At 38.9% G+C, this 25,997-nt stretch overlaps 1 protein-coding gene across 1 annotated transcript in view; it reads left to right on the forward strand.

Annotated features, from left to right (window-relative positions):
* Positions 1–264: 264 nt before the first annotated feature.
* Positions 265–25,997, forward strand: part of LOC144642469 (dynamin-1-like) — a 30,878-nt gene continuing 5,145 nt past the window's right edge. Inside the window, exons 1-17 of the mRNA XM_078501432.1 lie at positions 265–489; positions 555–628; positions 1,961–2,110; positions 3,183–3,386; positions 4,791–4,889; positions 6,663–6,771; positions 12,724–12,775; positions 13,162–13,304; positions 14,247–14,382; positions 15,477–15,544; positions 16,704–16,842; positions 17,835–17,921; positions 18,215–18,285; positions 20,987–21,044; positions 21,932–22,013; positions 23,074–23,105; positions 24,340–24,449. Of these exons, the coding sequence (XP_078357558.1) occupies positions 329–489; positions 555–628; positions 1,961–2,110; positions 3,183–3,386; positions 4,791–4,889; positions 6,663–6,771; positions 12,724–12,775; positions 13,162–13,304; positions 14,247–14,382; positions 15,477–15,544; positions 16,704–16,842; positions 17,835–17,921; positions 18,215–18,285; positions 20,987–21,044; positions 21,932–22,013; positions 23,074–23,105; positions 24,340–24,449 (1,775 nt within the window). The 5' untranslated portion in view covers positions 265–328. The remainder of the gene's footprint in view (positions 490–554; positions 629–1,960; positions 2,111–3,182; positions 3,387–4,790; positions 4,890–6,662; positions 6,772–12,723; positions 12,776–13,161; positions 13,305–14,246; positions 14,383–15,476; positions 15,545–16,703; positions 16,843–17,834; positions 17,922–18,214; positions 18,286–20,986; positions 21,045–21,931; positions 22,014–23,073; positions 23,106–24,339; positions 24,450–25,997) is intronic.

Below are 25,997 nucleotides of genomic sequence, written 5' to 3' on the forward strand. Positions count from 1 at the left end.
ATTTGGTACGTCGACTTCCTTAACGGAAATTTGTAACCTATGCAAAACGATAGTAACAACGAGAACGATTCATTTTTTCCTCTCATAGCAGGAGCCTTGGCTAATTAGGTTTTTTCCCAGCTCATTTTTCGCGCCAATTTCGTGCTACGAGCCCAAGGAGATGTATGCTCGAGGGAAAGCCATTACACGTAAGACTGGGAACGACTTCCTTCTCGAAATGACTTCTGGGTCACAAAACAAAGGAAATTGACTTCCGCTGACTCCGCCATCTTGTGACAGTTTAGGAGGTGTAGTGAGTTGTGTAGTGTTATTTTTTTCCGTTTCGAAGATGGGGAATAAAGGTATGGAAGACCTTATTCCTATTATGAACAAAATCCAAGATGCGTTCGCTCATATTGGGCAGCCATCGAGCATAGATCTGCCACAGATCGCCGTGGTGGGAAGTCAGAGCGCTGGAAAGAGTAGTGTCTTAGAAAACTTTGTGGGAAGGTATGCGCTTAATCGATGTTTTAGTGATCTGATTTGACCTAAAAATTAATAGCTGATCATTGTAGGGACTTTCTGCCGAGGGGATCGGGAATTGTTACGAGACGACCGCTTATACTTCAACTCCATCCAGCAAAGTCAGGTTCGTATAAAGTTTAAGCTTATTTAACAGGACGAATAGAAATCTAGTAAGCTTAATAACCTTGTTGAAATTGATATAAAATCAATAAACTTCCCCTACAGCCGACTCGGTGTATTGTAGTCAGCTGTTTAAAAAATAATTTTATAAAAGGCCCGTTTATCAATACTTCGATTCTACGGTAAAAAAGGACAACACGAATTCATCAGAATGAACATGTATTGTGTTCAATTAAATTTATTCCCAAGTAATTTTATCATCCAGATTACGTGACAATCTAAAAATAAATGTGACTGTGAAGTGGAAAAAGTTTTGTTGTATATTTGAAACAGTCTTGCAGTAATTTGGCTAGCTTTTGGGGAGAGTTAAAATACAAATGATGAGCACTCTCTAAATACTAATTATTATACATGTACATTATGTATATTCTTATGTATCGATACTTTGTTATGTATCAGACAAATCCAACAGTATCCAATCCCTCCCCCCCCCCCCATGAGATCAAACCCCCGGCATTTGACACATACATGTAATAATTATTATGATAGCAGATTAATTTTCAAAAAAATTCTTTTATGGTGGCAGGGCTGCAACTAATTTTTTTCACTTGAAAGAACATGTCCTACTAAGACACCATGGTCGGACAAAACAAAATTGTGGTCGGATATCACCAAAACATTGTTGCCGTAAAATGTTGGACAATCAAAAAATTGCCCGGACTTCATGTCCGACCACAATTGGGAATTTCTAGAACATGAGCAAATTTCCTATGACCGACTGTTATTTGCAGCCCTGTGGTTGTAATCCCCACTTAACTATTGTTAATTATTTTATAAAAAAGAAAAGAATACCCTTAAAAAACAAAACTGGAACAGGAGCAGTGATTTACTGGTGAACATCTGTGTATAATGAATGGATGTCAAAATCTTTAAGCTTGTAACTGCTGACCAAAGTTTTATCAATAGTCTATTAATGCCTGACGAGGCAGGCCTCATTTCATGTCAAGATCCCCAATGTATAGAGCTACCCTCAAATCAAATTCAAATGCCTGGGGTATGCCCAGGTAGCCGAATGGGGGGGGGGGGTGGGGCGACTGAGAGTGGAGGTTGGGAATGGCCAATAAGGAGACTACACAATGTGCATTACCGGTACTTGTTAAACTGGTCTCCCAGGGCACAGAAATGTACTATTGTACTCTACTGAGTGGTGTAGGATAATAAGGCATTATCTAATCTACTCTGATCTTTGGCATTCTCACTGTAGTTATTTACATTATTGTTAGACATGACAAACAGATCCAATGTTAATGTGTATAATGGGATTTATTTCACACAGAGTGGGCAGAGTTCCTTCACTGCAAAGGAAAGAAATTTGTTGATTTTGAAGAAGTAAGGAAAGAGATTGTTGCAGAGACTGATCGAGAAACTGGCAGTAACAAAGGAATCTCAGCAATACCAATTAACCTACGTGTGTTCTCACCTCACGGTAAGCTACATGTTCAACACTGTAAGGTAGAAGGTGTATATGTTGTGGTTTAATTTTATCCCCGGTTTAAAATTTTTCAAACCAGTTTGATTTTTATTTTCTATTGTCTCATATTCATTATCATAATCTGAAACAAAGGAAAATAAAAAATCAAACTGGTTTGAAAAAATTTAAACCAGAGATAAAATTAAAGCACAACATATGCATGTACATGATGTTGACAACAGGTACTCAAGGCCCTTCTTACAAACTAGTTGATAATGCAGGTGAGGGGTGTTATGCTTGCATGGGGGATCTTAGAACAAGAGGGGACTAGCTAGTGTTTGTGCATGTACATTATTCTTTCTCACAACAGTTTTATTACTGATGACCAGAAAATACATGTATGGCTTGAGTATATAGTATGAAGGTACTGTACATTGTGCATGTAATGTATAACAGACTCTTTTGGAACCAAATTAGAGGTTAATATTATTCTTTAAATCCAACCTTTACCCTGACCCAAATCTGGAAATTCGCTGAAAGTATACAGTCATGTAAAATAAAAATATATACATGTAGCAATATCAACAAATTAAGAAAGAATTAGCCAACAGCTATAATGTAAATCATTCTACGGGTGAAAAATGACCAAGCATGACCAAGCAGCAGTGCAGATAATTATATGTATTTTGGTAACAAATGGTGTTGCCTGACAGAACAGGGGTCAAAAGGTATGACCCACATTTAATAATTATTCCACGAGCACATTGAATATGAAATGGTATATATAGCCAATGAGGCGCGTAATGCAAGTTGGCTTTAACCATCTCATATCCAACAAGCTTGAGTGGAATAATAATAAAATTGTTTTATTAAAAACGCCCAAAGAATTGCAATATTTGAGCTTCCCGGCTGTTGACATGTATCGGTTACCATATTAATTTTGTGGTCAATAATATATATGAGCTCATATACATGTAACATTGCCTGTTAACCAATCAAAACAATATACCATTGCTAGTTGTTAATATTAAATTATATACATGTATGATCATACAATATGTTATAATTATTCCATCTTTTTTTCCAGTACTAAATTTGACACTGGTAGATCTTCCTGGTATGACAAAAGTTCCTGTTGGTGACCAGCCCCCTGATATTGAAATCATGATACGGAGCATGCTGTTACAGTTTATTACCAAGCCAAACTGTCTAGTGCTTGCGGTATCACCTGCAAATTCAGACCTTGCCAACTCCGATGCACTGAAAATTGCAAAGGAGGTTGATCCTGAAGGTATGAGAATAGTGCACATTAAATTTTTGTATTGTATTTAAGTGAGCTGTTTGGTATTGAACTCAAGGATAAATTTTCCAGACTTTAAATAAAGTTAGTTTCTTAGTATGAAAATCAAGGGTGTTTTCTTCCTACCATTCTGAGCCAATTAATTTCACTATGATTTGATCTTGATATACCTGCCAACTCCCACGCCTTAGGCGTGAGTCTCATGCCTGCGAGTTGAAAACTTCGATCTCACGCCAACTCACACTTACGATCCAATTTCTCACGCCTAGTCGGAAAATGTGAGTTATTACAGTCATAATGGATACACTTTCCAGAAAAATGTCAACTCGAACCAATGTGAGAAACGAAAACTCCATGTAAAATGAGTAAATGACGGTACTTTTTTCCGAAAATCTCAGAGTTTTGACTTGTAAGAAATGCATTTGAAACAATGTCGTGTTTAGCAAAACACATCCTGGGACTGGAACCGGGATACTTTCGGAACGTCTTCTGAATACTTCGGACGGCTTCGGAAATCTTCAGACATGGTCGTGTCGTCTTCGGAAATCCTGGCACTCTCAGGGAAAAAAATAATGTCACGCCTTTGACCCAGAAAAAGTTGGCAGGTATATGTTGGTCAATGGGCCTGCATGAAAACCAGCTCTGTACAGTGCCAATGAACTGTAGAGAGTTGCAGACTTGATAACCCTCCAGGAGCCTGACTAACACTCCAGTTAGCCGGTGTATGGTTATCTCTTGTAATAATGTTGGTAAGATCTACAGGTCTGCAGGTCTGCAGTCTGCATTTGTTGTACACCTGACCACCAATTATGTGGACTCTCTCCTTTTGTATTATGGAACTTCTTTATTTAACAGATATTAAAAAGGCAGTTTTCTTGTTGTAAGAAATTAAAACAGCCAGTGGTACTGTCAGTAAAAGGTACACACATACAGCTAATTTCAGAAAGGTTGTTGGAAAAAAAGCACAAAAGTGCACATGACAAGACCGAAAGGCAGTATGGGTAGAAGTAGAAAGCTACTGCATGTGCTGAATACTAATAAGATGGTGATGTGACAAACGCGAATTTGCATTATGTTTTCTTCAGTTTCTCTTTACAGTGTAGACGTGTGGAGAGGAGAATATTTTAGCCATGCTGAATATTAGAAGAAAATTAATTTCAAAACTCGAAGACATGCAACAGTTAAAGTTAAGCTACAGAAAAAGGCCTCCTGAGAGGAAAAACAAAATTTTCCATTCAAAATTACAAACTTGTACATTTCATCCAGGCAAATATGCAAAATTCAAGAGAATACCCAGACCAGTCTTGTCACATCTTTTTGTCTTTTTTATTGTGTGTACCTTTTAAACTCCTCACATGTACATGTATGTACCTGTAATTTATATTTTCATTTCAGGGGTACGGACAATTGGAGTTATAACAAAGCTAGATCTCATGGATGTAGGAACAGATGCTAAAGATATCCTGGAGAACAGAGTCCTTCCCTTGAGAAGAGGTACTGACAGTAATGTGGATGATGACGTTACCTGTGTGTGTGAATGGGTCCTGGCCAGGGGCATGGCTAGCCTATAGGCCCATAGGCCCGGGCCTACACATTTTTCAACTTACTCGTATTTTTCAAATGTACAATGTACAGTAGAAAAAATTCAAGGTGATGCACTTTCAAAATGAAAAAGAGAGCAATTTTTAGCATAATCTTAGCATTATATGTCTCGCAACTCCCCTTTCCTTATGAGATCAAGGCTCATCTAGAAAGTGCAAACTGTGGAACCTTCTGGGTTAGCCAGGTGACAGGCAAATGCACAACTCCATGTGATGTTGAAGAAAAGAGTGTTATTTAGGAATGAGCGAAAATAGGTGCAATTAATATTCCTTGTCATGTCATGTTAGAACTATAAGCCTGGTATTGATCTCAAAAACCTCCCCTGTGGACCTATCCCCCCTTTCCCCCCCCCCCCCCACACACACACACACACACAAAAAAAAAAAACTAGCGATCAACAAGGCCTACAACTCTTTAAAAAGCTGGCTATGCCCCTGCTGGCAAAATTAATACTTGTCCTGATCAAATGCTGAGGAAATCCTAACTAATCAGTGTCAGAAGCCAATGAAACACCCACCAAGCCCACCAAGCCTTATTTTGTATCCATTGTGCAATCTTTCTCCAGTGTGAAAGGGAGAATAAACAGGTTAAAAGACAAGATTGTGGGTGTCTGCTGTAGATTTTTGCATCCCATCTGGGAAATAAATCAGCAATATAAATAGTTGTTCATGTCTACTGTAATTCGAAGATACAGTTGTACTACAAAAGCGAGCTAGGACAGTACGGAGGGCAAGGGAAAAAAGATTTCATCTAACTTTTTTTTTTAGTTCTGCATTAGACCTCTCTAATTTACAAATGGACCACATTTTTCCATGGACTACACTCTTATAGACCATAGAAATGACATCAGAAAATGTTCAAAACTCAAGTGGAAAATTCAAGAGTTTTACTGCAAAGTTTTGGACATTTTATGCCGACTCATTTCGATGGTCTATAAGAGTGTAGACCATGGAAAAATGTGGTTGATTTGTTTTATACCATAACAAACTCGAACAAGTATTAATAAAGATTATCAAAAGCGATGCCTGACCGTGAAGAAACTTTGCTGATTGTAAAGATTCTCAACACGTAAATACGACAATGATATAAAAGAAGAGGAACAAGAATTCAAAGAATAACAATTTTAATTACCATTTTTTCTCTTGTTGAGTGTGTGCCTATAATTATTGTATATCGCTAGAAGCAAAGAAGATGATTTTTCTTTCTGAAGATTTTGTCAGTGCTGGTTCACTGAACATCGACAGTTCGCTGAGTCCGCTGCCGGTTTGCTAGCACTGTTCTTCTCAGTTAGACAAATAATTCAAAAGCCCAGTAAATTTTATGTCGACAGATCACCTGAGTTGAAGTCCCTCCAATCCTGAATTCCGAAAACAAAATTAATGCGCACAGTACTATATGTCTTGATTTAAACAAAACAAGATGAAAATCGCATTCATTCATGGAGACCAAACTTACACGTTTTCAGCCCGCGTGTGTGCGTAGCATGATCTGACGTCACTTTCATGGTCTTAACTCTCATCGACCATAACTTTGGACCGATCAGCGTGCGAGAATTCTCTCAGTTATGGTATAATACATTATGGAAAATGTCTCTGGATTTTAATAAATGTACCTTACTGTAGTGTAATTCAGTTTGTTACAAAATTTTGGTAAATCTACTTGTAGGTTACGTTGGTGTGGTAAACAGAAGTCAAGCTGATATTGATGGCAGGAAAGATATTAAATCAGCCCTTGCTTCTGAACGTAAATTCTTCCTTACTCATTCATCCTACAGGTAAGTACACGTACAAACAGTGGCAGATCTGTAGGAGGCATGCAGGCCTTCCAAAATTTTTTTGCCTCACTTCTATTGGTAAAAAATATAAGGTTTGAATGGCTGAAAATTCTGCTCTCCATTTCCTTCCCTCCTCTTTGAGCAGCTCTGGATCTGCCACTGACTAGACTTGGTGTGATGTTACATGTTCACTGTATAATACCTTTAGTTATTACATGAAATTTTGGCGACACGTTAATTTAGCGCTTTTGAAAAATCTGTATTTAGTGACACTTTAAGTGCTACCGACTGGAATTTTCGAGAAAAAAATTTCAAAACTTCTAATTCGCATTTCTTCATATTCAGTCAAAAGAAACCCTTTGGTGAACTATTTACGAAAATGACATTTAAAATTTTCAAAGGGTTTTTATATTTGAGAAAATCGGCAAAAGGTTAAAAGGCCGTTTTCGCGTCTCCGCCGCCATAAAATTTTGTCGAATTTTTGTGGGTATTCAAAACACTCGTACGGAAAGAAGGTTGAACGTATGAAATTTATCTTTGGCAGGTATGCGGGGCATCCAATATACTACACAGAAACCTAAAAATATTGCAAAACGATGCAATTAAACAGATCTTTTTTAAAGCCCGAAAATTGGTATTTTGAGCACTTTGGTAAACACTTGAAACAAGGGTAACTTTGGTGGCAAAAATCGTGTCCTGGTACATCGAAATTTGGAATAAAAAATAGATCGGCGTCAAGTACTATTATGGTACTGTAACATATAAAAAAATCCAGCCCGGGCAATTGAAAAACCACCCGTTGAGAGAAGTAAACGCATAGTGAATATTTCATGTATTGACTACAAAAATTGTCACGGTCACGCAACACTAGTAAACACATTTCGATCTGATTTATTCAATGTGTTTTAGTTTTGCTCACTTTGGCTACAGTTTATGCTCGAAAAAGTCTACCTATCTTATGTATAATTTACTGTTTTGTATTCATATAAAAATTAATTTTAGAGGATGGGATAATTGATCTGACCGCAAAAATACAAAGGTCAAGTTTCGTGTCATATTTACCGACTTTGCCGCTCACACTGTGTAACTCGCACTGTGAAAGAAATAAAACAATTCAAAGCGAAATGTCTTCACAAAGTAGTCTCGAAGCGTGTCATATTTTATCCTGGTGGTTCTGTTTCATTAAATTGCTAACTATTTAACACTGGTAAAAATTATTTTTAGTTCCGGCTGTAATAAGTTTTTCGAATACCTCAGTCTGTGTGTCAACAACATGAATTTTGCAAATACATGTACAGTATGTGTTCATAAACAAGATGATGATCTTATCGACAAGCGTATCTATAGGAGAACATCGAAAAATGAAGTAACTGTGTTCAACTGCTTGTATATTTTCCTTTTAAGAGTGCGTGTCCTCGACTTGATATTATACGCCAGAACTGATACATGTTTACCAAGAACTACAAGAACTGGAATTAGATGTCTGTCTGAATGCCTGTTGATTTCCTGTTTTATTAAACAATAAAAAAAAAAACACTTTTGGCTATAAAGCAAAAGATACTATACCACCAGCAGCAGCTTACCATGCATGTCCAAACATAACAAGTAACGATTCTCGGCTGGTTGAGCAAATACCAAACACATTCGAAAAGGCGATCTCCACAGCCGTTGTCAGCCGTCGTCACGCTCTCCACTTCGCTCCACTGTTCCCAAGCTGTCTGCCTTTCTCCCGTTTGCAATTTTTACACAGGTTCCCTGTCTTTTTACCGCGGCATTCACAACCAATCTCGACTCACTCTTTGTACCTCTAGACTCTTAAAATCAAATTCCATCCTTTGGATAGAGGGGAAAGGGAAGGTTTTATACGGGTGTTGGGTGGGGGGGGGGGGGGGGGTAGGGGGTCAAGGTTTATTTTGTCATTGATCTTATTGTCCCACAAAGTGACTGACCAGATTAATAGAATTGCAGAAGTAATCGTTACCTTAAGATTGCTATTTTTAGCGGCTACTTAGGGACGGACCATTATTTTCTAGGGGGAGCCCTGCAACTTTTTTTTTTAGTTTATGCACCTCTGCAAACATTTTTTTTCGAAATTCTTACTATTTTTTGTTATACATATCGTTTTTGCAAACAATTTATTTTCTCTTTCCAGGCCCTGCAAACAATTTTTTTCAATATTTTTCATCCCCCCCCCCTCCAAAAAAATAATGGTCCGTCCCTTATTTAAGCCATTTTTCTGAGCAATATTTTGTCACTATTTCATTTAGCGATTTCAGAATTTGTTTTTTTAAACCAGGCCCTTGTGTGGGAAATGGTCTAGGCAAACTCTCTTTCGAAGAAAAAACTGTGGCAGCTACAATTCTTTTGCAATGAACTTGGACTAGCTGTTCCTGTTCCACAAGTGAGGAAAAGGGCTCTTTATGTGGTCCTGTTGCAAGAACTTGTCCAGGAATGTAGTTGCATGAATGCGGGACCAAGTTAAAATGCTCTGTGTTCTGTTGCGTCTGCAACTATTTAAAGCAGTGGCAGATCAAGGGGAGAAGCCATTGGGCCCTGGTCCCCATTATTTTTAGGCTAAACCGAGGCCCACGGGACCAAGAAAAATCATCTTCAAGAGCTAATTTCAGGTCAGGATGATTGGGGCCCCCACCTACCTAAAGGTCTGGATCCGCCACTGTTTAGTACACATAAGCTAGCTCCTAATAAATTGTCCAATACTAAGTGTCGTCGTACTAGCCGTGCATTTAAAATTACTGTTTTATACACCTCGAGTGACTTCTAGTACACGCATCTCCAAGCTACGTGAGATCCGACAAAGAATTGTGCCAAAGTCTTCCTAACGTTGTGTGGCCCTCTGCATTTAATCGTCCCACATATCCTAAAATAAGGCAAGGGGCAAACCTTTAAATACTGAGAAGTGGAGACAGGAAATGATTTCCGACCAATTTTTTTCTGCAAGGTTGGTCCTTTTCTTCTCTCTACTACAAGGTTTTTTGTCGCTGTTGTTGTTGTTGCTTTTTTTTTTAAGTTAAACCTCTCTTCCTGAATTCCTGTCCACCTCAGTATCTGAGGGATGAGGGCCAACCCTTAGCTAGTTCCCAGGCTGCTGTCAGTACAACATACCTCAAGGGTGCAATTTTTAACGGCTTCTAATTTTAGTGATTTGAGCGAGTAGCACGAAAATCGCTAAATTAAGTACTCGCTAAAATTAGTCTTCGTCAAATTTAATACTCGTTAAATTTTAGTACCTCCCCTCCCCCCTCCCCAAACGAAAATAAATTAATCATAGTCGACATCAAAAATTCTTTTAAGAAATGGATATCGAAACTTTGTTCTTTCTGACAATGCCGTCTAGTGATTCTGTTCTTTTACTGAACATTTATCTCCATCTTAGCTATTTTTTTTTTTTTTTTTTTAAATCTGAAAATCGCTAAAATTACTACCATCTTAAACCTTAAGGTAACTGATTACACCAGGTAATCTGGTCAGTCACTTCGTGGGACAATAAGATCAATGACAAAATAAACCTTGACCCCCTACCCCCCCCCCCCCCCACCCAACACCCGTATAAAACCTTCCCTTTCCCCGCTATCCAAAGGATGGAATTTGATTTTAAGAGTCTAGAGGTACAAAGAGTGAGTCGAGATTGGTTGTGAATGCCGCGGTAAAAAGACAGGGAACCTGTGTAAAAATTGCAAACGGGAGAAAGGCAGACAGCTTGGGAACAGTGGAGCGAAGTGGAGAGCGTGACGACGGCTGACAACGGCTGTGGAGATCGCCTTTTCGAATGTGTTTGGTATTTGCTCAACCAGCCGAGAATCGTTACTTGTTATGTTTGGACATGTATGGTAAGCTGCTGCTGGTGGTATAGTATCTTTTGCTTTATAGCCAAAAGTGTTTTTTTTTTTTTTTATTGTTAAACAGGAAATCAACAGGCATTCAGACAGACATCTAATTCCAGTTCTTGTAGTTCTTGGTAAACATGTATCAGTTCTGGCGTATAATATCAAGTCGAGGACACGCACTCTTAAAAGGAAAATATACAAGCAGTTGAACACAGTTACTTCATTTTTCGATGTTCTCCTATAGATACGCTTGTCGATAAGATCATCATCTTGTTTATGAACACATACTGTACATGTATTTGCAAAATTCATGTTGTTGACACACAGACTGAGGTATTCGAAAAACTTATAGAATCATACAGCCGGAACTAAAAATAACTTTTACCAGTGTTAAATAGTTAGCAATTTAATGAAACAGAACCACAAGGATAAAATATGACACGCTTCGAGACTACTTTGTGAAGACATTTCGCTTTGAATTGTTTTATTTCTTTCACAGTGCGAGTTACACAGTGTGAGCGGCAAAGTCGGTAAATATGACACGAAACTTGACCTTTGTATTTTTGCGGTCAGATCAATTATCCCATCCTCTAAAATTAATTTTTATATGAATACAAAACAGTAAATTATACATAAGATAGGTAGACTTTTTCGAGCATAAACTGTAGCCAAAGTGAGCAAAACTAAAACACATTGAATAAATCAGATCGAAATGTGTTTACTAGTGTTGCGTGACCGTGACAATGTTTGTAGTCAATACATGAAATATTCACTATGCGTTTACTTCTCTCAACGGGTGGTTTTCAATTGCCCGGGCTGGATTTTTTATATGTTACAGTACCATAATAGTACTTGACACCGATCTATTTTTTATTCCAAATTTCGATGTACCAGGACACGATTTTTGCCACCAAAGTTACCCTTGTTTCAAGTGTTTACCAAAGTGCTCAAAATACCAATTTTCGGGCTTTAAAAAAGATCTGTTTAATTGCATCGTTTTGCAATATTTTTAGGTTTCTGTGTAGTATATTGGATGCCCCGCATACCTGCCAAAGATAAATTTCATACGTTCAACCTTCTTTCCGTACGAGTGTTTTGAATACCCACAAAAATTCGACAAAATTTTATGGCGGCGGAGACGCGAAAACGGCCTTTTAACCTTTTGCCGATTTTCTCAAATATAAAAACCCTTTGAAAATTTTAAATGTCATTTTCGTAAATAGTTCACCAAAGGGTTTCTTTTGACTGAATATGAAGAAATGCGAATTAGGAGTTTTGAAACTTTTTTCTCGAAAATTCCAGTCGGTACTACTTAATTTAGCGATTTTTTGTTAATTTTTGAACATGTCACTTAATTTTCCAAAATTTCATAAAAATCCGTATTAAGGGACATTTTAATTTAGCGATTGTTTGAAAAATCCCTAAATTAGCTGTATTAAAGTGTCACCAAAATTTCATTTAATAAGGTAGACAACTTAATCTCTGTGTACTACCTCATCAGTATACAATTTTTTTGGCTCAAAATTCATGTACCTGTAACTTGTTTTTGGGAGGTTGAAAGAACATGTGACGTTTGACATCCATTCCCCTAACCTGGGTGTGCCAAGATTCACAATAAACTGGTTATTGTCATGATTTTTAAGCTGCTAATTGTCTGGATATGTTACATTCTCTCAACTAGAATTCTCATCATCATCTTGAAATAATACATGTATTTGCATTGGTTAAATAACGATAGATTTTGTGGACCTTTGGTACATGTACCTATTGTTGTAAAATCATGACCTCTCCTTATGGACACCCCTGTCAATATTATAGACAGTTTACCTACATGTAGCCTCAGAGAAACCAAAATTCATACAGTGTATACTGTACATATAATCTCAACATCTATGATAAAGACACCACCATGATAATAATTATAGACTCTAACTTTTGCCCTTTGGGTGTGGGTGTTAGAGGTTTGACTGTTTTTTTAATCACTAATTGAATATATTTATTTAATTTATTTTAATATAATAAAAATGTGACATAGTGCATTAAAATTAATCTCTACCAATTAAATTAATAGATTATAATTGCTTATGCTCAATGACAATCATTTCAGGCACTTAGCAGACAAAATGGGAACTGCTTATTTACAACAGGTCCTTAACCAGGTAAGGTTTGTGATAGTTTTGAGGCTGGGAGTATTGCTCTTGCAAGATAGAGACTGAACAGATGTTTTATCCTCTCAAGCAGGGGACTAATCCCTAACACCCCCAGCTTTAATAATGAAAGTAACCCATGCAATGCTGTTTTCTAAGACGAATAATTGCAGGGTGCCCTAAGGCTCTTATTCTAGGAATCTTGGGTGCCCAGCTCTTAAAAGCTTTTATGATAACACACATGTAGTTACGGTGTATACAAGTCGCCCAAGACAAAAGTAGGTAACCTGTGGCACTCTGGCTCTGCTAGTCAGTGCTAGAGCACAGCTCTGTCATATGGTGTAACATTGTATTATTCAGAACTTTTTAATTATTTAGTGTTGTGATTCATTTGCCAGCAATTGACCAATCATATCAGAGAAACCCTACCAGCTCTTCGAAGCAAATTAGAAGAGAACGTCATGACAATTGAGAAAGAAGTCAAAGGCTATGAAAATTATAATCCTGATGACCCCTCTATGAAGACTAAAGCCCTAATGCAGTAAGTAAATTATACAGAACTTAAAACAAGCGATTATCATTTCAAATTAAAAATTTACGTTTTTCTGGACAAGTGGTTGGAAGTGCAGTGTCCGTCCATGTTTTATCCCTGGCCAGGGTTGTTGCATTGTGTCCTTGGGCCAGACACTTACATGTTACAAGGGCTGGTTCCCACTAGTGATATAATGGGAATTAGAGTTGGAGTCAGGGGCATAAGGAGCCTTTCCATTTAGTGGAAATCAAAAAATGGAGTTGCAGCCGCATATAAAGCACGACGGAATTGGAATTTTTAGGATCACAGGGGGTGTCCTTTTTCTTCTGATTCCACTTCTGCTTCTGTTGCTTCTGTGGTTTTGATTTCCACTAAATCATAAGGTTTTTACGCTTCCGTTTCCGCTTGAGTCACTAGTGGGAACCAGCCTTATGTAACTCTTACACCGCCTCTCTTCATTCAGGCATATTAACAGTTACAACCATTTAATTCTGGAGTAACCCTGCAATGGACTAGCATCCTATCCAGGCGGTGGAAATACTCCTAGTCATTTTATGCTATGGAAACAGGGATAAGCTCCTGCCTGACGAGCCACTAGCCTTGAATGCAGACTTTCCTTTTTTATGATGATACGTTGTACAAATGTACATGTACTGCTATGATGGACTCTTTTGTAACCTCCCACAGATGGAGGGGTTTTAAAATTAGTAGGATATTAGAACTTACCAAAATGAGTATGGGTCCTAAAAGTCTGAACTCTACAGTATCGCTCAAAAGTAAGTTACCACACTCTTGTGAGATGAGATTCTTCTCTTAAGACAAGAGTCTTATCTGGAGAGACAAGATAGTGGTCTCACAAGACGCGTAAAAAGACTGCATCCACATGTTGTCTGTAATAAACTACTAACAGTAAGTCAGTGAAAGAAATACTTCTTTTTCTTACTCTTTCAGGATGATTCAGCAGTTTAACGCTGATTTTGAGAAAGCTATTGAGGGTTCTGGAGATACAATTGATACTAAGGAGCTGTCAGGTGGAGCCAAGATAAACCGGATATTTCATGAGAGATTTCCTTATGAGTTAGTCAAGGTAAAGTTCTTAAAATTTACATTAATATGTCTTTGAAGAAGAGCCTCACTAATTCCACAGGTCATACAGCAGAGTTACTTTTATCACTCCGGAAACGTTTTCGATCTATTTGATCATCATCAGAGTTGATCATCCAGTGATATTTTAACAGCTTTTTAACCTCAATTTTTAATATACAGTAAAAACTCGCGAGTAAGAAGCTATTATTTTTCAGGTTAACCTAAACAGATTCTTACATAAAGGGTTATTAACACAAATTTTGGGCTAATTAGGTTCTTAATTTCTGAAGAAAAAATTTCAATATTGTTATAGAGATTTTAGTGGTATTCGGCCTATTCCTTGTATAAAATTTGCATACCACATAAGTGCTTACCAGGGGTACATGTATGTAAAAATGAAGCACTTGTCTAATCATTTCGTAGAATATGACATGATATACAACATGCACAGCAATGCTTTGTACAAACTTATTTCCCAAACGATTTTTTTATTGTTATTAGGTTCTTACTTGCGGGTGGGAGGCGCGGTGGCCTAATGGCTAGTGCGCTCGCCTCCGAGTCGAATGGCCCGGGTTCGAGGCCTGGCCGGGGCGCTGTGTTGTGTTCTTGGGCAAGACACTTTACTCTCACAGTGCCTCTCTCCACCCAGGTGTATTAATGGGTACCGGTGAATTTACTGCTGGGGGGTAACCCTGCGATGGACTAGCATCCCACCCAGGGGGGAGTAGCAATACTCCTAGTCGCTTAATGCTACGGAAACCGGGATAAGCTCCGGCCTGTATGAGCCATTAGGCTCGAGGCAGACTTTACCTGGCGGGTTTTTACTGTATTTTATCGGCGAAATGTACATACATGTACAAGTTGGTTTCTCTCTTGGGAGAGAAAACTTGGAGTGTCTGAAACTTAAAAGAAGTTATCTGTTAGGTCTTTTTTAGCCAATTATACTATTCCTTAATAAGCTGTAAATAGTAAAAAGCAAGTAGAAAATTCTTTGCAAAGCTTGCTGGCAAGGGTCCAGAGAAAAGTAAAGTGATGGCGTGCAATTTTGCATTAGAACTGAGCTTGTTTTAAAGCCAATTGTTTATGACATCTTAGGTGGAATTTGATGAGAAGCAGCTACGGAGAGAAATTATGTTTGCTATCAAGAACATTCATGGTATCAGGTAAGCTGTGCATAGTAAATACATACAAATAAAAGTTTTTGACAGTTTCAAGGTTCTACAAAGACAGCGTGGCCCAAGGGCACATTAGATATGTGTACACTCGGATGGAGAGAGGAACCTTAGGATTAAAGTGGTTTTTTTTTTCAAGGGTGCACTTGCCAGGCTTAAACTGGTAATGTACCAATAGGCCACTGCACCTTTGCAGAATTCTGTTAGTCTTTCCATAGTGTGACTGGTACAGTCAGCTCTCTCTAAGACAGACACCTTTGGAACTGGCCTCAACTGTCCGTCTTAGAGAGGTGTCCGCTCTGTAGAGAGTCGAGGTACCGTGACACCAGTAAACCTTTGCACAATGCAACAAACCTTTGCAAACTGCAACAAGGTTAAAATAATGAAAGGACCCTATTCGCTTGTTAAAGCAAAAGTTGAGAGCACCTATAAACTGTATTACTGTAAGTAGAAAACAACCTCTTTAGTGCCCATACACATAAGCAGAGATGTTATCTGTTAAAGCGTCATCGTTTTCGGTTAGTAAGCTTGGTATACACGTATTCTTAGAGCGCTGACTAACTTTGCTTTAGGTCGATACGCAGTTCGGAAGTATTTTCACAAATAAAACATGATAAAAACACTTCTCAGGTGTCTGTTAATGATTTCAAAGTGTCCGTTGCCCTTCTTAGAGAGGTGTCCCTTGTATAGGGAGTTTAGCTACAGTAAAATGACTGAAAAACGGCGGGGACCATCACCAGGTGTCCATCTGTTAAGAGAGAGTTGACTGTATTTCAGTGGCCCAATACTGAGGGCACGGGAATATACCACACTGTCTTTGTTGTGCCTACCACAGTTCAACAAAAATTACCTCTCCTTTTTTTCACCCCTATTTGCTACATAATAACTTACTGTGGCCTAGAATTTCCATTGGTACTAGGCTTATCAGTTGAGTATGCAACAAGATAAGTTTTGTGCCCAAGTTTTACAGTTAACACACTGCTGTTGTCAGAGGCGACGGAACTAGTTTCCATTGGAAACATTTGTGCTATTGACGTCAGCAGTCCTGTTCGCGTGAAAGTTAAATCAAATGAAAAGTGGGACAGACACTAGTTACATATATTTATTTTGGTTGGTTTTATAGAGCATTTTGTTTCCTGTTTCGAAATAGGGTTGGTCTCTTCACACCTGATATGGCCTTTGAAGCAATAGTAAAACGGCAGATTGATAAACTCAGAACGCCTGCAGTAAAGTGTGTTGACATGGTTATGTCAGAATTAACAAACGTTATCAAGAATTGCTCAAGCAAGGTGAAGTGAAAGCTGAATAAACCAGTCATGATACCCTGTAGAAAGATAAACATGTTTTGGTTGTCCTAAACCAGTTTTGTTGTGAAGATGCATATGTACTAGGGGCATTCCTAGACAATTTTTAGTAGTACGCACAAAGTCAGTAAGAAATGAAGTTTCTTAAACGATGATACGAGCGCTGTATACACAGCTATACACAAGCTTTTAGGGCGGTTTTGTTTTTTCTTTTTTGCATTCTGAACCGAAAAGAGTTTGTCAAATCGAGATATTTGAAACTCTGGACTTTACCTTAACTTGGCTCAACCAGAAAACCAAATTTGTATATTATATTTCATAGTATTATTATATTGTAGCATGTTCACATGTTTTCAGAAAATGTCAGTTTATTTCTTCACTTTCATAGGCATTGCGTTAAATAAACATTTTCCAGTAAGGCAATAACTACACAATGTACTTTTGCTCAAACAATTAAGAATAATAGAATTGAATCTACATGTAATCTTGAATCGCCACTTGATTGGCACCTGAGTCAAACAAAACTTTGCTGTCTTGACAAACTTTCGCGTTTTAGGTGCAGACAAAAGTTCAGAGAAGAACTTCACTATGTGTAGAGAAATTACGCGACTCTTAATGTAAAAAAATCTGGGAAATTCTGGTACGCAATTGCGTACTTTGTGTAAAGGCAGGTACGCCCCTGTGTACAAAATGTGGAAAGTTTAGTTTTATCAGTGATTCCAACATTGTTGGAAGTGTTATATTGGTGCATCATCATCTGTCCTTATGGCGCCATTGGATGCATAAGGCCTCTAGTGGCCCTAGGACCTAAGTCCCACTGTACTTCACCCTGACAGGCAGTCCCCCTACTCCAATGATGCCCACCTACCACAAAAGAGGACATTAGGGGTTGGTCTTTGGGAGGCGTTATCAGTGCAAAGGACATGGCATTCCATTAATTTAATTAACATCATTTAAATGTTGCTTTTAAACCGCAGATGGACAAATATCCTTTGCTTAGAGACCAGGTAGAGAAAATTGTTGTTCAACATGGAAGAAAAGGAGAGACAAAATCCAAGGACCAGGTACTGAAACGGCTTGAGTGTGCAATGTTTGTAAGTCCTATTTCCCAGCCCATATTTCGCCCAAATCCCATTTCCAAGCCGATTGATTTCATAAATTTTCCTAAATCCCAGTCCCAACAACTCTTTGTGGTTCCCAGTCCCAATGACCTAAATGCCATTTTCCCAGTGAAAATTTGCCTAAATCACATTAACCCCCACAGGCCCCTCTCAAGAACTAGAGCCAATATCGAGTATGGCCCACCTACTTGGTTAACTTGTGAGATTTAACTTACTGCCTTTCTTTCTCTATGCAGGTTAAAACCTTTATTGACATGGAGCTGGCGTATATTAACACAAATCATCCTGATTTTATTGGATATGCAGAGTAAGTCAATTTCATTTTGTTACCAGAAAAAGCACTGAGCTATACATGTACATTTACATACAAACACTTTATGAAGGCTACCTTTTGAAGAGGCATTCTGCCACAATGGAAATACAAAAGTAAAAATTAAAATAAAATTTCATGTCGTATAGTTTTTCTTTTAGACTGCATGACTTGCAGTTCACACAAGTTTGCCTTATACACTGCTAGGATCTGGCACTGAAAACATGCCTGGCTACAGTTCTTCATAGAATGGGTAAAACACTATAACTATCCAGTGGTTAAGTGCTGCAATGTACATGCAACAAAATCTTAGCCTGTTCCAGGGCCATTCCATTTTATATTTACCCCCCCCCCCCCTATAGATGAGATTTGCCAGGCTGGGTTTTTGAAGTCATTTCTGAGGAGTTAGCCCTGTTGGCGCTTTTAAACTTTTGAAAAATTCTGAAGGGGTTAGGGAAAAGTTGTTTTTTTTTTCTGAAGGGAATTCAATTTTCTGAAAGGGGGTATCATGTCGGCACTTTGATCTTTTTTCTTAGAGGGTACATTTTTTCGGCGAACTGAACGGTGAAGTGATTTCAATAAGTAGAAACGTAGTCTTATTAGAGTAATAATGATAGGAAGTGAATATTTATTAACTTTTCTTGCAAGATAAACTTTGGTCTTTCGGAACGCCGGCGCCGGGAGTATTGTTTGTAAATTGTCTATTGAAGTGTCACGGCTTAGTAGCGAAAAAACCCCTCATATCTTTGGTTCTATTTGGCATAAATCAGCGATTGAAACGTTTAAAGAATTTTAATGAGTAGAACTGATGCGTCTCGAACATTAATTAACTTAATTTCTTGCAAGATAAACGATCTTTCGGCACGCGCCGATAAGGCCGGTAAGTCAAGTAACGAAAAAGTTATTTCCCCGTTTCTGTTTGGCATAAATCGGCGATTTCTAAAAGAAGAAATAACAAGCCATTGAAAGAAAAATGAACTATAAAGAAAAGAAAAAAAAAAGCTTGCTCATACATACAAATGAGCATACGCGTATACAGAGTATACGCACATACGCAGATACGCAGACGCACATACGCAGATACGCAGATGCAGATACACAGATACGCACATACGCAGATACGCACATACGCAGATACGCAGACGCACATACGCAGATACGCAGACGTACATACGCAGATACGCAGACGCACATACGCAGATACGCAGACGCACATACACAGATACGCAGACGCACATACGCAGATACGCAGACGCACATACGCAGATACGCAGACGCACATACGCAGATACGCAGACGCACATACGCACATACGCAGATACGCAGACGCACATAGGCAGATACGCAGACGCACATACGCAGACGCACATACGCAGATACGCAGACACATTATACGCAGATACGCAGACGCAGATACGCAAAAGCATACGAGTTTTTCGCGTATGTTTTGGGACGCTAATTTCTGAGCGGTACTGTACCTCATCAATTGGGGGGGGGGGGGGGGGGTAGATATAAAATGGAATGGCCCCCATGCATTTGTTAGTTGGGAAGCAGAAAGAAAAACACGATTAGCATGAAGAACTGTGAGTGGAATTTTCACCTTCTGTTTTTTGCACTGCTCCCCAATTAACTGAATATGTGTGGAACAGGCTACAAAATTTGAACTATACAATCCACTGAATGGCCATTAATCCTGTTGACAGCATCATCGATCCTGGACAACGACGACCTGGCCCCACTTGTTCAAAGTGGATAGTTTATTTGATTTTGTTGAGTTAAACACTTATCCACTAAAGCCGTAGATAGGCAGCAGATAGTGTCATATGTATTCATTCCTTTGAACAACTGGGACATGGCCCAGTTATTCAACCTGGATAGCTTAGTTGATTTTGTTAACTGGATATCGTAGTGACTGGATAGTGTTATCCATCCTTTCGACAACTGGAACCTGGGCCACATGTAAGTGATTTTAACATAGAGATTCGAGGGGAGGATAAACAAAATTAAACTGGTTTCCCGAGGGACAAGTCATGAAGTGATTTGTGATTTGTATAAAACACAACGAATGTCTCGAAAGGTTAATATTCTCTCAGGATATTTGGTCAACATTCGCACGTGACAATGCACTGTTATCCTCTGACGTCATAGATTTTGCAATCGGTTACCTACTCAGGGACTTTTGGTGGGAATCACTTTGATTTATTTTAGATGTCATGTGACCTCGAGTAGCCATTGAGAGCACGTGCTGTTGGGGGAAAAATCAGCTATAATTATTACCAGAAACTCATAAGGGTTGAACAACCCTTATGGGTTTCTGTTATTACAATTGTTATTGTTGCCCTTTGATTCAACACGCAGGTTTTTTATTCCTTTAGTTTTGACCAAAAAAAGTCCCTGAATTTCTCATTTTTTTTTAGTTTTTCAAGAGGCCCTGCCATTGGGTTCCTTGTCGCTTGTCTAAATCGTCGCTGTCTGTGAAAATTGAAGGAAAATTACTTGTCCTTGTCGAAATTTAAGTTTTTCCAAAAAGGTTGTCGTTTGTCGCGATTTTATTTTATGTGCTGTCGCTACTTTTTGGGCCATGTCGCTTGTCGGAATTTACCCTGGCAGGGCCTCTTCCAAGACACGCATTACTACTTACAGCAGTAAGTTTCCTTGTGGCTGAAAAACCTTATGCATGTTTTTTTTTTCCTTTTAGGGCATCCAATAGTGCCAACCCTGGTGAAAGGAAAGTAAAGAGAACTGTTTCCAACCAGGTGTGTTGGCAAATGAAATGTGGTGCAAAATTGATGTTGTGCTGCATTTTGCTCTTCTTCTTTGAGTTGACTACATGTACAGGCGTACAGACGAGATTCGAAACTGACAATGTTCATGAAATGAATGACGAACTAATGGTCTAATGTTTCTCTGTCGCCATTCTTTGAATTTTCAAGTCACACTGTTAAATGGTATTTTTATTTAAAAGGTTTTGTTGGAAAAGGAGTCTTTACATGCACAATGTTTCTGAAAAAGTTAATTTGGCAACAACTAACAATGGAAAACACGCTAAATAAACGCATTGAAATAAATGAGCAGACAAATTTCCCCTGCGCGTGAATTACGTTAATGCCGTAAAAATTAATCCGTTTACGTTGTTCTGTTGCTGTATTTCTGAACTGTAGTGTTTGTGTGTCTGACTGGCAATTTAAACAATAAATAATACAGTAGAACCCCTATAAAGCGGCCACCCTCGGGGAAATGGCAATGGCAACTGGCCGCTTAATAGAGGTTGGCCGCTTAAACGGGGTTCGTTAGAAATAAGCATAAGGCCTTTTGGAAAGGTCGCGCTATTTCAATACAAAATAGCGTGAAAAGGAATCACGGAATCACGTATGACGACAGTAATCCTGTGTTTGAATGATTTTATCATCCGTCACTTTTTTTTAGACTCTTGTCTGTTCGACTTTGTTGAAAACAAAGCCAAAAATTGTATATTACATTGTTGTTGGCCGCTAAATAGGGGTAAAAAACAATACAAGAACGCTCATTGGGACGGCAAAGAGGTATGGGTTCGACTGTAGCTAATAAAATCATAAGCAAAGGAGTCACAGATTTTCTCCTTTAACCCATTTATTTTCTGTCACCATGCACTTTTTTCTCTTAGGTGATTAGAAAAGGTTGGCTCACAATAAGCAATGCTGGGTTTATGAAGGGCATGAACAAAGAGTACTGGTTTGTACTCACTGGTAAGTTATGTACACACCTACTAGTACCGTTCAGTTAACCAAAATCTAAATTTTGGGCACTTTCCATGTCTTTGATTCTATATTTTAAACCTTACACACCAGAGTTGTCTGTGGATAGAAACCTAGTGTGTGACCATTCATTTCACAGCTGTTTAGCAGGGCGTTCATGCGGTACTGTTTATTATGCTGTTGAAGACGGTTCTAACGTAGAACTGCAAGCCCTGACAAGCAGTCCCTACTCCACTGCTGAAGACTTAGGCGATTGGCTTTGAGGCTTACGTGTACACGTATTTTGATAAATTTATCTTCATTAAAGCTGATTTCCAGTCCGTACTGCGCAAACTCGGGGTTTGTTTTCGTTTTTGTTTTGAATTCGTGAAACGTTACACTTCGGTGACAGCAACACAAAGCTTTTTAGTCCGCCATTACGGTTCCTTTCGTTCGAAAATCCGATGAGCTGACGTCGGTTGAATAGCGTCAAGGTTCTTCTACCGTTATTATTTGTTCTGCAAGGATATCTGGCGTTAATAATGAAGAAAAAGGTAAGTGTCAGGATTAGTTTTGCTTGTAAACATTCCTTCGTGTGAGGCTCACATAAACATTGCAGCCGAGATTGCGCAGTACGGACTGGAATTCATCTTTAAGAAGGAAACAGATCTATCCAAAAGGGCTTTTTAATATTACATAAGCCGTGAACTGCTGCTACTCAGTGACTGTTGTTGTTGTTGTTTTTTTTTTAATTCTTTGCTGGACAAATAATAAATTGTACGCAGAGTTGCATCTTCAAACAACCTTACTGCTTGATTGTTGGTTTGTTTGTCAGTTAACTAAGCTAACAGCGAAATTTATTGCAAGGTTTGGCAGTATTTATGCAGTGCTAGCACACGGTTATTGCCAGAACTAACTCACATATGACATCATCATCATCATCATCATCACCTTTATTTACACACGATAGGGTTTAAAGCATAATTCTTGGGGGGGCGTGTATTATAATAAATAATAAAAAAATGACATCACTGAGAATTGCCATCAGTAATCATTGTTTTGTGTTTTACAGCTGAAGCACTTTCATGGTATAAGGATGAGGAGGTCAGTAAAGTGGATACAGCTACATGAACCATAATTTTATTATTCATAAACCGTGATCGAGTTCATGATAACCTGTTATAACATAATTTATATAGAAAAGGCGTGTTTCTGATTTCTTGCCGGGGATGAGGGCATAAGGCTGTGGCAACGTTTGATTCATTTAAGAAGTGTGTGCGTTACACAATACCGTACAATTTGAAAGGAAAATCTTGAGCAAAGATGACGATAACAAATTTGGAATAGATGTTGCGTCCGAAAATGTTTTAGTTGCATACGGAGAGTACAGAGTTGTGTGCAGTCGTTAAATGAACATCACAAATCTGTTCCGGTGCATACTGTAACTGCATACAGACTCGGTTACAATACAAAGGTTTTTCCCCTTCAATTGGCCAGCTTAGGCAGTGTTTACACGGACGCGGTTTCATTTAGACCGCGTCGCTTTCGTTGCGGTTACCGACACCTTTTCGTTTACACGGCGCCAATCGAGACCACTATTGAAAACGCATCGTTTTCCAAACGATAAGGTTTTATTGGCCGTGTAAAAGGCGAAACCGCATCGACGGATTATGGTTACGTATTTTGGCGGGAAATTGGCTGGGTCGCGAAGAGGAAAGATGGTGAACCTCGCACGAAGTGCAGCCCTTTGCTTACACAATCGCATTGGAAAACACTTTAGAAACGGCTAGAAAGGTTCCGTGTAAAAACCTTGAAACCGTGTCGTTTTCGATGCGGTTTCGAGGTCATGAAATCGTGTCGATTTTAAACCGCATCAGTGTAAACATAGTTATGGTGTAAACGATGCCTTAGCAACTAGTAGAAATCTGGGGCGAGTCTCATCTCTTAAGCTAGGCACACACTAGGGGACTGGTCGCAGAGACTTGTCCCTTAGTGTGTACACACTAAAAGATTGACCGATTTGTGGGACTATTGGTCCCTGCGACTAGTCCAAAAATCAAACCAGCTTAATTCGTGGGACTAGTCGCTGGTCCGTACCACTAGAATTTCGATGCAAAATACGAGTAAACACCATGGGACTGGTCCCCGAAGCAAGTCCCTGCGACTAGTCCTGCGACTAGTCCCCTAGTGTGTGCCGGCCTTAAGTCCATTGCGGGACCGTTACGAAGGATAATATGGTTTCTCGTCTTCTGTTTTGTCCCCAGTAACAGTCCTACAAGCGATTTCTTCCCGTTTCTAAACTGGTGAATGACATTGTTTATTTTTGTTTTGTTACCAGGAGAAGGAACAGAAATATCAGTTGAGGTTGGACAGTGTGCGCTTACGTGACGCAGAGGCAGGTTTCATATCAAGAAAGGCTGCCTTTGCCCTCTTTAATCCTGATCAAAAGTAAGTCAGCTTGCTATCTTTTGTTGACATGTTAACACTGGTATTGAACAGTAGCGAGAGTTTCAAGGTTGCTTTTCGCTAAGAGAGTGCATGACCTGTTCATTCCTGCTGGTTGGGGGAGACCGGAAAATGGGTCTCTTGGATCGCAGATGTAATTTTCGGTTAACCCTTTAAGTCCTAACAACGCATATGTGCGTGGAAAATACCAGCAGTAATTAAAAAATCTGCAGCTTTTACATATCTGGACAATTGATAGTAATGAGCCCTCGTTATGGCAAAGTGATAATTTTCAAAGCTTTAAAAGCCAACTAACTCACTACAGCTCCAGATTTCCGTTGTATATGGTTGTTTGTTCTGCAGCAATTCCGAAAATGCCCGTTTTCTACTTCATGGGACAACAACAAAAAACGCACATCTTTGTCTCCAATTTTTTTAATGAAAAAATAATTCCGAATCCAAAAGTGTACATTTGCAGCAAACTTCAAACCTATTTCTTTCCGTTCACTAAGAAAACTTCTCATCGATCGTTCAGCAGACTGAGCAATTAGCATTCGATTAGAGCAATGCTTGCAAACCTGTAATTTCCTTATTGGTGACCGAAAGGAATGACTGGGTAATACAGCCGTTTCGGCGAAATGCAAGTCCACTCACCTCTATTTCATACATTTTTTATAAGTGTCGAGCCACCCAATCCTACCAGCAAAATACTGCACCGAACGCATTCTTTGGAAGTCAAAAGTTGTCCAAATTGCCTTGGCAGGTCTCGGAATCCATCCACAGAACGGCCAGAGAGACAACTTAACTCATGAACCACCATGTTTCGATACAAATGTTTTTGGCGTTCCAATCATCGTCAAATCATCTCTCACCTCTGGTTTCTTTCAGAAGTTTGCCTCTACCCAGCATTCTAGCTTAATGATGCCAGCCTGGGGGCTTCTGCAGTGGAAAATGACTCGAAAAAAACACTTATAAACGAAATATTCGCCAGATTCGAGCCCGTATGCTCGCTCACCAAGAAAGAAACGGTTGAATGCTGACGTCACAATGAAATTTTGAGTCCTCAGTGTTTTGAAAAAGCACACATTTTTACTTGAGCTTCTTATATGCAATCACGAAATTCGACAGATTAGCTTAAGCCCAGAAAACTGCCTAAAAAATACCAGAACCTTAGGATTCTAAGGGTTAAGTTGGTCTCCTTTCTTTCCTTTGTTTAAATGCTATAACTGGTATTGAACAGTACTGACAGTTTCAAGGCTGCTTCTCGCTAAACGAGAATGCATCTGTCCGTTCGTTTTGGGGGTGGGAGACACGGCAATGGCTATTAACTAAGGCTTGAATTGCAGACGTAATCTTGGGTAAAGTTGGCTTCTTCCTTCCCTTCCTATGTTTATAATTCAAGACTTAGTTAATAGTCATTGTCGTGTCTCCCACCCCCAACACGAACGGATAGATGCATTCTGTCGTTTTTTTCCTTCTACAAAACTGTAAAAATCAAAGAACCTGAAAATAACACTTTGTTAGGGTAGAATACCACTAAAGGGGTATTGA

This window comes from Oculina patagonica, chromosome 1 (genome assembly GCF_052425735.1).
Source record: "Oculina patagonica isolate OP01 chromosome 1, crgOcupat, whole genome shotgun sequence".
Taxonomy (NCBI): domain Eukaryota; kingdom Metazoa; phylum Cnidaria; class Anthozoa; order Scleractinia; family Oculinidae; genus Oculina; species Oculina patagonica.